At 37.2% G+C, this 15,111-nt stretch overlaps 1 protein-coding gene across 1 annotated transcript in view; it reads left to right on the top strand.

Moving 5' to 3' along the window:
* Positions 1–2,390: 2,390 nt before the first annotated feature.
* Positions 2,391–15,111, top strand: part of LOC149168535 (uncharacterized) — a 52,827-nt gene continuing 40,106 nt past the window's right edge. The window contains exons 1-2 of the mRNA XM_089424911.1: positions 2,391–2,630; positions 9,134–9,208. Of these exons, the coding sequence (XP_089281037.1) occupies positions 2,391–2,630; positions 9,134–9,208 (315 nt within the window). The remainder of the gene's footprint in view (positions 2,631–9,133; positions 9,209–15,111) is intronic.

The following is a 15,111-nucleotide window of genomic DNA, read 5'->3' as shown; positions in this document are numbered from 1 at the left end:
TTTTTAACAATAATATTTCAAATAACTAGATAATAGTATCTTCTTGTTTCGTGGAAAAAAAATACGTTGTATATTATGAAATCGTGCATTGAAAATTGTATTCCAATGTATATTATATTATCAAACATCTCTCCTGGGCATTGGATTATGAAAAGGCTTTCTCTTTGTTGTGGTTTGCTATAAGAATATAATTCTTCCTCTTGTTTTGGAATTTGGCTACCTCAATGTTCTGCCCAATAAAAAATAACAATACAATAATTTCAAACCCTAAAATTATGATACGACAAACCATAATATAATATAAATAAACTCAAAAACTTAAACGGTAATGCAATGAAACCCCTCCCGGCAAAGAATCACATTAAATCATTTTTTATTTTTTTATTCGGTTCTCCCTAACAACACCTTTCTATTTGACAGCATGCAATGTATTTTTCCCCATATTGATAATGTCATTTAATTTGGGGAGGATGTTGATGTCAACGTTAAGGATTTTGCTCCTGAAAATTAAGATAGTGAGTGAGACTTTCTATGGAGATGTTTGAGCATATGAGAACAGTCTTCAAGCGCGAGAAAAAGAATCACGTGATACCCAAGATTTCATTCAGGGGTGAAGACAAAGTCACCTATCGGGTCAAGGGAGCCAAGGTTTTGAAGTTTCTACAGGACGATTTACTGCCCATGACTGCGGAACCTCCAGTTGAGCGGAAGGAATTAATCAATGTAAGCACCAGTGATATTGCAGTGAAGAAGACCGAGGATAATAGTACTGAGAAATCCATGAAAGATGAAACAGAACTGGAAATCTCAGCTTTTCATTTTATCGAAAAAAGATTTGAAATCTGAAGGAACAAACTTAGAAATCTGAGAAATATTTTTTTCGTAATCCACAAATCTGAAAAGGCTTGAGTCCATTGTTGTTTAACGCTAGGGGTTTCAGGTTGGCATATAATTTCTTGGTAAATGTTTTTTTTTTTTTTTACAGATGCAAAGGATTTCAAAAGAAGCATTGAGCTTGAGGGCCTTCCCATTCAATAAATCGAAGAGAATTTTGTTACAAGGTTTGAGGCCATTGTTCTCACTGCATAAATCAATTTTCTGGGCTTATATTCATATTGAGAAGGGTTTTTATCAGTTTTCTCACTGCATATTTAAGATCTGGGGTTTTATATTTTTGCTACAAGCCTTCAAAGATTCTAAATTTCTTGCTTCCAAAATCATAAGCTAACCCTTTGATGTTTGCAGTGATTAACAAATTTCCCAAGGAGAGTTATTCTATTAAATTTTGGTATAAAAAAAATATTTTGTGACTGATATATTTTTTCCACATGGTTTTAAGACCTGTTCTCTATTGTGGGTTTTATATGCACTAATCCTTATGATTTTCTATGAAGACAGCAAGGTTTGAGCTCATTTTTCTGCTAGCCGAGAACCTTAGAGGTTATTTGCTTTATCTTGTGCAAAGAGAAATCTAAGGAGGATTTGACACTCAAATTCTGAAGGGAATCGAAATCAAAACCTTACAAAAATTCCATTAAAATCCAAATTGAAAATTTATATAATTGGTTTTCTAAAGCTGGCCACATTTTTTTCTTTGGCTATTTCTTGCTAAATATCAGTCATGGGTTAATTGTTGGTGAATGTAGATATAGCGTGACCATTGGAGAGGATTTCTTCTTTTTCAATGCGAAAATTTTGTGACTAACTTGAATCTTGTAGAGCAGGTTTTTTTTTAATACAAATTTATGAAGCTTTCTAATGTTGGCGGCTAGCATTTGAGGTGTGTTCTCCTTTGGCTACAATCCTCAGGGTTTTATTTCATTTCCATTCATTGGCCCTCAACAAATTAACGAATTTTGAAAGGGGTTTCAACGGTTCAAGGGAAACTGCTAATATTTGTGTGCAGGACCTCTGGAGAAGGTCGTTGGCCTATTGTGCCATATAACTATAGAATTTGTTTTGATAAAATTTAAATAAATAAAAATATTGAATAAAAGTTTTGGGTTGGTTGTGAGTGTCAAAGAACTTCTTTCCACTATGCAAAGGTCTTATTTTAAGAGGGTTTTTATTATCACTGTGCCATTGAAATTCAGTAAATTATTCTTTGGATATTGCAGTGAGTGCATTTCAAGCTTAATTTTGAAGACAAATTTTCATATGAGCCCTCACTCTTCATATATGTATTAATTTCTAATATGGGTTTTCAATAATAAAAAAATCCAACCTTAAGAATAAAATTTTGAAGAGGCCACAAACAATTTCTGAGTATTTTCTTACTAAGGTCATATATATATATATATATTGAAATCTTAGTTGTGGTGGTGCTAGGATGAAGGCTGGTTTTGCAATCTGAACTAGGGTTTTGCTTTAGGGTTTTGTCATTGGTCACCATGGCGGGGCGCGGAGGAGGGAGTTCAGCTCCCTCCTACAGTCAAGTGGTTGCGGACAGAAGCAAGGGAGATGGATCGCATCACTTCAAGAAACCAACAGAGATGGTAACAGAGGCTACAAATACAGAAAAAATGGAAACCATCAGACCTCAAGGACAGGAAGAGAATCATGAGGAAGCTAGTAAGGAGAAGAGGACAGAGGTTAGCAGTCAGAAAGTTTCTCCTATGAGTACATCTGGGGTCTGTAAACCCAAGTCGACCACTATTCCTTGAGTCATTTTAAGTGACCCAGCGATGCAGGTGCACAAAGAACACATGGCAGAATATGTTGTTATCTGTAAATTTATGGGGATTTGGCCGACGGAGAAGGCTTTGCAAGCATGGATAAGGAACCACTAGAAACCAAAGGGGAACATTAACTTGCACCTTGGGTCCAAGGGCTTCTTCACGGTGGTGTTCACAAGCTTAGAGGATAAAGAGAGAGTGTTCGAGGGAGGACCCTATTTTTATGCTTTTGCAGGGCTTTATATGAGACCATAGGTAATGAAATTTGTCCCAGAACGAGAAACTTTCACCTCGGTGCCGGTATGGATAAGACTCTACTCCCTTCCTTTAGATTATTGGTTGTCGGAATCTCGAAAGGCTATCGGCAACAAGCTAGGGCATTTTATAAAGATCTCAGATGCTACTCTAAGAGGAAAATACACTTCCTTCGCCCGTATATGTGTGGAAATGGACTGATCTGGGGCACTTCTGGATGCAATCATTTTAGAATTGTATGAAGAGGAATGGATGCAGGCGGTGGACTATGAACACATCCCATTTAGGTGTAGTAAGTGCCATGAACACAGGCACCTATATAGGGACTGCCCATTGAACAAGCTGGAGAGCAATACGAAAGCCACTACAGGCAAGGATCCTGAAAGTTTTACTAAGGTTGGCGGTAAAGAGAAAGGAGGCAAGCGGTACCAAAAGAAAATTAATGAAGACGGACATGGAAAATTTTAGGGGCGAATTTTCGCCTTTGGGCGAAATTAAGGGGTTTTCTATTTTTATTGGGCGAATATTTTGTATCACAGTGAACTGTTACAAATCGCCTCAAATTTATTTTATAAAAAAATTAGGTATGGAGGTTAGCCCACCTTATTTTAAGGGAGAGAGTAAAAAAGGTAAATTTAGCCTCAAATTTATTTTATAAAAAAATTAGTTATGGAGGTTAACCCACCTTATTTTAAGGGAGAGAGTAAAAAAAGTAAATTTAGCCCTTGAATTTAGGAGTTACAACCTTCCATTCGCCCTAATTTTCAAGAATAGGTATTTATGATAGTTATTTCACCCTCCACATTCAGTGTAAAAAATGTTTTTTTCTTTCATTTTCCTGTATTTCATGGTATTGGGTTTAATTTCAGGAAAATGACCTTCTTTTTTGGAACAAATGGTCACAAAAGAATAATTCATTTTATTTAAAAATTCAAGTTTCTTATTTTCATGTTTATTTAAAGATTGAATAATGTTCTTGCCATATTCCAAGTTTGCATCTGTTTAGTCATAATCATATAAAGAATAATGGAAAATATTTTTTTATATTTACTCCATAAGTCACCTTATATTTACATGTAAATAAATAAAAATATAAATAAAGTGGAGTATGGTAAATAAATAAAACCTCTTTTTATACTTACTCCAAAGGTATGGTAAATAAATATAAATATAAATAAACTAAAGGTATGGTAAATAAATAAAACCTGTTTTTATACTTAGTCCATAACCCTCTTTCTATTTAAGAAGGCTAAAAAAAAAGGTTTTATTTAAGTGAATCCTATGGGCCAAATACCATATTTATAAAAGAGGTATGGTAAATTAATAAAAATATAAATAAATTAGAGATATGGTAAATAAATAAAACATTTTTTTTATTTTTACTCTAGAAGTCACATTATATTTAAGAACACTCAAAAAATGTGTTATATTTAGGTGAAGCCTATGGGCCAAATACTATGGGCCAAATACCATGGGCCAAATTATTATTAATACCATGCAAAAAAAACATTATTAACCCATTATTAACCCTAATATTAGTATTAATAAAAAAAGATGGCACATGGTATTGACCTATGGTATTCACGTGGAATGTAGGCTATTTAAAGGGGGGAATTAAACCAGCATAGATCCATCTTTACTCTGGATCTACTAAGCCCCGGGAGGGATCAAATATCGTGATATGCAAACTAGCATAGAGTGAAAAAATATTTGATCCTCGGGCTTGGTAGATCAAGGGTAAAAATGGATCTTGTAATTTAATGTCACTTAAACATTTTAATTTGGTTAAAAAAATAAAATCAATTATTAATTTTATTAATTTTTATAAATTACTAATAGTAGTTTTTAAGCTCCAGGCTTATGATAACCCATGGTAATATCATGGTATTCATGTGAGCATAAACTATTTACAGGGGAATTTCTATCAGCTTGGATCCATCTTAATTCCGGGTCTACCAAGTGCTGAAAGAGATAAATAGATTTCATCCCTCCAAGAGTGGTAGAAGTGGAGTTAAGATGGATATAGGTTGGTTTTTATGATAATGAAGATATTAAATAGACTTAGGAAACTATATTATAAAAAACATCTTAAGGTGAATGGTTAAAGCTACATTTAGTCACTTCACAAAATTTAATAAAAAATACCAATATCTCCATTAATATTGGTTTTTCTGATTTAACAAAAAAAAATTCAAAAGAGTGAAATCTTATCACTCTTTCTGCATCACCCTCGCAAAAGAGAGATAGCTAGTGCCCAGATTTCCCACCATTTTTCAAACGTTCTCAATATGATATCTTCATGAAAATGTTAAGGTATTGATGTTGGATTAGTTGTTTAAAAAATATGTTGGTTTGTACAACCTTTCATCTTCTCTATTATTCTTAATTTGTCGTAATGATCTGTAGGGGTTGGACCAGTGCTTGAAAAATACGCTGGTTTGTACAACCTTTCATCTTCTCTGTCTTTCTTAATTTGTCGTAATGATCTGTAGGGGTTGGTCCAGTGCACCATATGGGGTTGGGTCAGTGCACCATATTGTCCTAAAAGGTGGAGATTGTGCACCAAAAAGGAAATTAATCCACATGTTACAACGTTGTTAAAAAATGGAAGATGTATGAAGGTAGTGAATTATGCTAATAAGCGATTCAGATTGGGAGAGACATAATTAAATTTTATTATTTAATTGAATATTTCCAATTAAAATAATAATAAATCTATATGTATATATTAATATATTTATTGGAAGGCTTCTGACAACGGTCACTTCTTTCCATTAGATCCCCTTTTAGCCTTTGGGGTACCTACTACTTTGTTATATTATACAGTTGGGGCTTGCTACTTGTTGGCGTGTTGGGGTAAACAAAATGTGTTTTTTTTATCTCGCAATTGGAGTCTATGGAATAAGAAAGAAATTTGATAACTTACAAAAGTGGTACAAAATATGTTTTTTTTTATCTCGTAGTTCGACTCTATGGAATAAGAAAGAAATTTGATAGCTTGACAAAAGTGGTAGAGAAAAGATTAATCTCTCCTACCTTGAAAGAACTGGTGGTCAAGATCAACAACTACAAGAAATTTGTTGTGGAATATTATCAAAACTAATAGAAGGATATGAAAGTGTGTACAATGAGAAACTTGACAAACATGGCCACTGAAACTTGCAACATTGTTTGTAGGAAGAGAAAATTATGTTTTTTTTTTCCAAACATGTATGTTAGTATATTACAATTTAATGAATATGTTTTCCTATTATCATATATGGTTTCATACTTTAACAAAACATTCGCCAAGACTTCACTTTTTATTATTCAGTGAAAGATTTGCCAAGATCTTACAAGATTTTATAATTCAGTGATAGATTTTCCATGACTTTACAAGATAATATAATCCGGTGAGAGATTCGCCAAAAAATTACATATACATATTATATTATTGATAAAAACGCCTCCCATTTTTCCTGTGTGTCTTGGGGATTCACCCATTTATTATACATATAAATTTAGGGTGGTTCTTAAAATTTTCCTTGAAGACGGGTAACCGAGCCACAACAGTTTCAAGATCTTACAAGAAGAAGTCGAAAACAACGGGACAAACCAGGAATCAAAGAATATTCCCACTGAGAAGGAAGGAGATTCTAATATGGAGGATATACCAAAAAACAAAAAACAAAAGGATGATATGTCAAACATTATGGAGCATAGTAGGGACCACGAGATGACCCCAAGTGAGGCTGGAACGAAAGACCATGAACTACAGGAGATTTTAGAGAGGGAGAATTTAGATCTAGAAAAGTCTCTGGAGCAGGGAATCACCAAAGGGGTAGACTCTCTGCCAAAATAGGAGTTTGACAGGGTTCAACAACTCTTCCTCTGGAGATCACAAACAAAGTGTTCTGGAGTCAAAAGAAACCATGATAGCCCGAAGAATAGGGGAGTGAAAACGATGGAGGATACACTGATGCATTCTGCCAAGAACCCGGGTAGGAAAAGATGAAGGAAAAAATAGAATGAGATGTTGACTGAATGTGGGAAACTTATGATTAACTCAAGTAAAATGAGGAATCTCACCAGTTACTCCTTTACAAACCTTTCTTAATGAAGATTACAACTTGGAACATTAGGGGTCTAGGAAGTAAAAGGAAACAAAGAACTCTTAGCATTAGAATAAAAGAAGAAAAATCAGATATGGTTTTTATTCAGGAAACAAAATGTTCGATGGACAAGATCAAAGAGATACACAACAAATGGTTAATCAAGTATGAGTATCTAGAGGTTAAAGTGGATAACTCGGCGGGTGGGATTCTTACTCTATGGGATCCTCAAAAACTTGGAATCTTGGATGCTGAAGCTTCTAGGAACTATCTATCGCTGGTGATTCAACCTTTGGGTGATAAGGAGATCTACATGATCACTAACATCTACAGTCCTCAAAAACTATAAGACAAACTTAAGCTTCTCACCTCCCTTGAGGAGATGAGAGAGAGATATCCAGATATGCCCTGGATTCTGGCAGGGGATTTCAATATGATCAGATCTCTTACAGAGAAAAAAGGTGGTACCAAAACACTAGGCAGAGACTCCATTGCCTTCCAGAACTTCATGAATAACATGGGGCTAGTGGACACTGAAACAGTAAATGGCACTTTTACTTGGAATAATAAGAGGGGAGGGGCTTCTCAAGTCGCCTCTAAATTAGATAGATTCATAATCTCAGAGGACCTCCTTCTCACAGGCCTTGATATGTCAGCTTTAATCCTTCCCTTCGGAGGCTTGGACCACTGGCCTGTCCAACTTGAAGCTACTTTTATGGGTACACCGAGGAACAGACCTTTTAGGTTTGAAAATGTCTGGCTCTCTCACCCTGACTTCACCAGCAATATTGACAAATGGTGGATGGAATATATGCCCGTTCAAGGCACTAAAATGTTCATGTTGCAGCAGAGACTTAAACACATCAAATATAGGCTTAAAGATTGGAACAAAAAGGAGTTTGGTAATATTTTTAAAGCCAAAAGAGAAGTTGAGCATAAACTCTAGGAGATTAATCAAATCATCATATCAGAAGGTTTTACCGAGGAACGGAAAATTCAGGTTGACTCTCTTCAGAACGAATGGGAAGATTGGTGCCTGCAAGAGAAGATTTTTTGGAAACATAAATCGAGGGTGCAGTGGATTAGAGAAGGAGAAAGAAACATGAAGTTTTTTCATAAATCAACCTTGGATCACATATCTCATAACAGAATTTCAAAACTCAAAGATTCTCAAGGGAAAGAGCTCGTCTCTCACAAAAAAATGAAATTTGTCCTAGTTCAATACTTCCTTAGCATAGCAGAGGAGCCTCTCGTCGACAGAACTCGGTTCATTAACAAATTCACAAAGTTCATTCCTAAGCTTGTAACCATGGAAGACAACCACAATCTTAACAGGACAGTGTCTGAAGAGGAGGTTAGTGAAGTTATCAATGAGATGCAAAATGGGAAAGCTCCTAGCCCTGATGGTTTCAATGTGGACTTCTTCACAGCTTGCTGGAAAACAGTCAAACAAGATATCATTGATGTTGTGGAAGACTCTAGAAGATCCAAAATTGTTTTGAAAGCTCTTAATGCCTCTTTCATAGCTTTGATTCCAAAGCAGGAAAAAGCTATGAAACCATACAAATTCAAACCCATAGCCTTATGTAATGTGGTGTAAGAAAATATTTCCAAAGTGGTCGCTAACAGACTCAAGCCTCTTCTTCATGCTCTCGTCTCAAAGGAGCAAACTGGATTTATGTAAGGAAGACAGATTCTTAACAACATCATACAAGCTCACGAGGTGGTTCACTCTCTTAAGAGCAATAAGCAAGTTGGTATGATCATGCATCTGGACCTAGCGAAAGCTTATAATAAGCTAAGTTGGTCTTACATCAGGGCAATGTTAAGAGCTTATGGCTTCGACCACAACTGGATAAGATGGGTTAAGGCCCTTGTATCCACGACTAGCTTCTCCATTCTACTTAACGGCTCTCCCTCTAGAACATTTATGCCTTCTAGGGGTCTCATACAAGGGGATCCGCTCTCCCCCTTCCTCTTTGTTATCATGATGGAAGGGCTAGGCAGAGTGATCAAAATGGAAAATGCTAAAGGAAGAATCTAGGGTCTGAAACTTACCCCAGATGGTGCTACTTCTACTTATCAACAATTTTTGATGGGACAATGCTGCAGGGCATTCCTACGATCAAGGAAGCCAGAGCTTTCAAACAAATCCTGAATGACTTTGCTTTGGTCGCTAGTACAGAGGTAAGCCTCGACAAATCAAAGGTGTTTTTTTCCAACACTGACATTGCTATTCAGAGGAACCTCACCAAAATTCTAGGGTTTCAAAGGGATCAATTACCTTCCAAGTGCCTTGGAATGCCTCTTACTGACAAACCTCTGAGAAAGGGAGTGTGGGAGCCAGTAACTAATAAACTTCAGGACAAAGTCAGGAAATGGACCTACAGGTCTTTGAATTTGGTAGGGCGTCTTGTGCTTACAAAGGTTGTCCTGCAGGCTATACCCATTTTCATGTTTTCTGCTCTTCCTTCTCCCAAAGGAGTTATGCAACAAATCAGGAGTATTCGACGATATTTTCTTTGGGGCAAAGGGGAAGAGAAAAAGAAGTGGGATTTGGTAGCTTGGGACAAGCTCTATAAACCTAAGGCCCATGGTGGTTTGGGGCTTCATGACCCTGAAATCCTCAGCAGAGTTTCGGGAGCCAAACTTTGGTGGAGGTGGCTCAAGGAATTGGCAACCCCTTGGGCCAAGCTTTGGAAAAAAAATATGCAAATAATTGGCAGGAGAGGGATCATATCCAAATGTTAGGGCTCATAGAGGTCTCCCACATTTGGAACCTTGCTTGGGAGAATAGAGCCATTGTCCAGCAGCATAGTTTCTGGGAGATCTGAGTTGGGAACCTTGCACGGTTTTGGGAGGATAACTGGCAGCAGGAACCAAATTTGTTTAGAGAAGAACTAACTGCTCTCAAAAATGACACTGACAACAAAGGTTTACTTATGGTAAGTGACTTCTGGGATCAGGTAAGGGACAATGGTAAATGGAGAATGTGGAAGGATCTTGGTTATAGTGAAGAGAGTCCTTTGAAGGCCCAAGCGGATTCCCTTGCTCTTGACCTGGAGCAGAGGAATATTTTGGTGTCATCCTCGTCTGACCAACTGAGATGGGGTCGAAACACCGAAGGCACCTTTAACCTCAAAGAATCTAAACGCATGGCCCTAGGTTTTGATTATCCAAACCCTGATCAGGTTTGGAATGACCTTTGGCAGAACTCACAATGGATGAAAATCAAGTTGTTTATGTGGTTGGTTCACCAAAAGAAAATTCTCACATGGGAGAATCTTCTGAAAAGGGGATTTGTTGGCCCATCCAAATGCCATCTATGTGGCTTACAAGAGGAGACAATGGAACATTTACTAAACCTCTACCCCTTCACCTCAACCTTGTGGGATTGGGCGGCCTCAATCTTTAGGCAACTAACAGGGACAGACTCAGCATCACCAACACTTTGAAGAATTGGAGGAAAGACTTATCAGGTAATGAAATCATTAACAAGGCTTGGACTCTGGTTCCAAGCTTTATTATCTGAGATGTCTGGAAAGAATGCAACGGCAGGATTTTCAAGAACAAAACGGGCTCGACCCAGAACATCATTGTCCAAATTTTACGACATCTCAAAGATACCGTAGGAGCCCTTATATGGAAAATTCTTGAGGACCCTCCATTGTCCTAGGATGCTAGCATATTGCTGCAATTGGGTCTCCATTCTCTGGTTCTCCAAGGCACTGACAAGGGTGTGAGAAAAACAACTGTTGGTAAAGATATATGGCAGCCTCCTCCTCATGGTTTTTTTAAAATCAATATAGACGGGGCTTCTAAGGGCAACCCAGGGATGGCTGGATTTGGCGGTGTCATAAGAGATGAGCAGCGGGGCATAAAGGATATCTTTCACAGTCATTTGGGGACTGCCACTAATAACATAGCGAAGCTCATGGCCTTAGACCAGTGCCTAGAAATCCTGATGGAGTCAAATTTACACAATGCCATCATTGAAGCTGACTCTGAATTGGTCATTAATGCGGCCAAGAAAATTTGTAATGGAACGACACCTAGAAAAGTGTCGAAACATTGGAGGCTATCGCAGGTATTTCAGCAGATTCATTCCCACTTACGAACCTTGAGAACCATCAACTTCGTTCATGTTCGAAGAAAAGCTAATATGTTAGCTGATCGTCTAGCAAATGAAGAAGTGCTATGTAAGGAAAGCTATATTTGGTACAATTGGGATTCTATACCCTCTGGTAAACTATGTGATGATTGTCAACAATAGGCGGCCAAAGATATGGCACACTTCCAGACCATAAATAATGAGCAGGAGGAAGAATAGCGGAATTAGGAGAGAGCGGATGTCCTTGAGCCTAGTTGAAGTGTCGCAGTAAATCCTAAACGTAAAAATTCAAATGAAGAGAAGAGCAAAGAAGTGAAGTGTTGATGCACAGTAACCATTGGATCTAGAAGATGGAGCTAAGAAATGAACGGCGGAGATTCAATCTAAGTACTGGCGGAAGGTGAAAGGCGAGAATCGATCTGGACCGTCAGATTGACATGGTGGATCGACGGTGATTAGTAAACTTGCGGGAGTAGGAGAGAGCGACAGTCCTTGAGCCTGGTTGAATTTCCGCAATAAATCCTAACCGTCGATCCCGCAGTCAATGCTTAAGTCATAGTCAACTACAGGGGTTGAGAGCTAGTTAATCCGTATGCTAGATGAAAGGCCGCAAACTGTAGGATTTAATGGCCTTCGTCGTCCAATGGATATTGGGCCGTAAAGAGATCGAACTTTATCCTCAAGGGCGGACCCGAACATTTATAGATTAAGGTTGTATAATCCTTATCGGCTCCGTAAGGCTGTTAAATGTCGTGTAAGTGGTCCGAAGTGATGTCATTGAGGACCGTCGAATCAAATGGGTTTTGATCTACGGAACTAGATCACTAAGCAGCTCTGTTGATCGCAGATTAACTGTCAGATTGAAGGTAATATCAACAGTGGAGATTGAGAGATAAGGCTTGGGCGAGCGAACCCGAGAAGATTATAGGCGTAGTTCAATTTATTTGAAGTCCGGATGTTATCACATATCGCATGCGAGAGTGATGAAATCACATGATGGTGCGATGCAATATTGCGATAGTCGTTGATCTAGTGGACGAGATCAATGGTGGAAAAGGGAAATCGCATACCGCAAGTAGGGAATCATGTGTGCATATGCTATGGAGTCTTTGTAACTCCACGATGTGATATATGATTTTGGGTTTTGTTGACCCTGTTGTTTGTTAACCATCAACGGGTTTGTCTATTGTTGGTTTTTACACTTGTAAAGACGTGTACCATATGTAATCTTTTTATCAGTTAATTGAAGGCTCCACTCTTACTTGACCAAAAGAAAAGAAATCTTAGTTGTAGCTGAGGTTTTTCCTCTCTTAGGCCATGTATTCTCTATTTTGGTGCAAAATTTTCTTGGCTATCTTTGATTTCTTGCATCATTCACTAACTTTGTATATCTTTTGAGCTCACTATATTGAAGTATCTTTTGAAATCATAACAATTTCTTACTTGTTTAGATGTTTAAAAAGTATCTCAACGCATTTTGACTTGCACAAGAAATTTAATTTCATTAACTTAAGCTATTTGACTCAATTTTTCTTGAAATGTATCTTGCTTAAATTAAAGATTAAATAGCATGGGCTCATAGGTCTCAAGGGTTCAACATAGCTCTGATACCTAGTGTAAGGACCAACCCTATAAAAAAAATAAAAAATAAAAAATACTAAAAATACAACCATAAGAAAAGAGCATTGGGAACTCAAAAATCATTAAGAATTATATAAAAATTTCATGAATTTCACTTTATTGAACATATCATCTAATTTACATGTTATTAACTAAAACCATAATGAAGTCATACAAAAGAATATTATAACAACATAGGTATCGTTCACCAGGAGACGAGATTCAAACTTGACTTGCCGCTATTTGCCCTCCTTCATTGTCAGTCGCCCCCAAATGTGAATGTTGACGTGCTTAATCCGAATGCAATGACCCACCGGTTGACCTTCCAGCCTAAACCTTGGGTACTCTCCTTCCCCACGGACCCTTGAGCTGCAATGGGGTTGTACAATGGAGGAATGTATTAGCTGGTAGAGGAGGGCACTCTTTGGCTCAAGAGTCCCCTCTCTAAAGTCCTCTAACTCATCAAACTCACTATAGCTCGTAGTCACTACTCTGACATAGCCTCATCCATCCAACAATATGGTAAAGAAAAAGTCCCTTCTCCCATGGCCTGCCCCTTCTTTTATATGAGTCCTCATAGGTGACACTTGGCCTTTCATGCATAATTAATTATTTTTGATAATCCAATAGTTTGATTATTCACCCACCCATGTGTCACTCTCTCATCAAGGATCTCCAAAATTATTTATTTAAATTTTAATTTAAAAATAATATTTTTCCTCACCTCAACAAGATTCCTATTTCTTCTCCTAGTTGTCTCTTGATCCCCCTTTTTACTCCTTAATTTGTGTTCATTACTAAAGTCAATTGATAAGTCAAGATTTGATCCCCTATCTACTCCCTAATTTAACTCAAGTTATCTCTTAGATGGATATTCTTATGTTGGTTGTTGCCACATGGAGGTTCTCTAAATTTCTCTAAAATTTAATTTATTAATATTATTTTAATTCACCATCCTCTTCTCTTAATTAGGTTTAACTATTTTAGGATTAATATTTATCCTTACATTTATGTCCCTCTTTCCCCCTTTTACCTAATTAAATTACATTATCTACCTAAAATTTTCCAACATGGGAAGGGTAGAGTTTTTAAGGTAAAATATTTTATTTCTTCCTATGATCCCCTTAACCCAAGTTTTATTCTTGATTTAATTACCTCAGTTCTAATCATCATTTACCACTTGATGTGAATTTACATGGTTTTCGTATCTTGATTATATTTATTAATTTATTTACTTTTAATGATTCCAAGGATGCCAAATTTGGTTGTGCCCTTCAAGAATTTCCCTTGAAGTTCCAAGGGTGTCACGCCTAACAGTTTATTTGTGATGCCAAGGGTGCCAAGTTGGTCGTGCCCTTCAAGAAATTCCCTTGAAGTTCCAAGGGTGCCATGCCACTTTCCCTTCAAGCATTCAGTGGCTACGAGGGGAAAGTATAGGTGCAATGACATAGACCACTATCATCTCTTATGTCGCCTGCTATAGTGAGACTAATGGTGTCGGGGATCAAGGAACTTGCCTTGATGCGTGCCCCACGGTAAAATCCTTGTGAGTGACCCAACTTTGGGATCTGCCCTCGTGACATCGTGATCTTCAAGGCAAAGGTGTTTCAACCTTTCCAACCCAAGTCACGGCGGGAGTGCTAGAGGGTGAGATCAGGGACATTGTCCCACCCCTCCCATGCAGTTCCATCCAATTATACAACCCCATCACCCATATGTGAGTCATTCGGTCAAGCAACTAATCTGTGCCCGCAACCGCTAACATATCATCAAAATATAGATAAACATATTTAGCAGGTTTCAAAATTGACTAAGAATTTCAAAGACAAAATATAAATTTTCATCAAACCAGGTGTCGTCAACTCGTCATATGTGAATGCCTCTAGTGGTTTCCTGCCATACTCAATAATCATCAGTAACAAGGTTTCTCAGTGTTATTCATTGTCATAATAGCATCATCAACATCATCTAGTCATTTGCATTATTGTTCATTATGAACCAGAACTAATGCAAGTAGGTAACATAGGGGACACATCCATCATGGATATCATCATCAAAATACATATCAATCAAAGCTATCAACATCATAATATCAATAGAAAACATACCTATCCATCAAATATATCATCATCATGATATCAATAGAGAGCATACATATCCTTTACTGTTATCATCATCATAAATTCAATAGAGACCAAACATAACCATTTATGCTACAATCATCATAATATCAATAGAGAAAATGCATAACCATTAATGCCACAATCATCATAATACCAATAGATAACATACATAACCATTAATGCTATCTTCATCATAATATCAATGGAGGACATACATAAACATCACAACCACTAAT

The sequence above is a fragment of the Pinus tabuliformis genome, chromosome 4_2 (genome assembly GCF_031772625.1).
Source record: "Pinus tabuliformis cultivar Carrire ecotype Pingquan chromosome 4_2, CPIR1, whole genome shotgun sequence".
Lineage (NCBI taxonomy): Eukaryota > Viridiplantae > Streptophyta > Pinopsida > Pinales > Pinaceae > Pinus > Pinus tabuliformis.
Note: the sequence above shows the minus strand (reverse complement) of the source record. Positions and strands in the feature narration are given on the sequence as shown.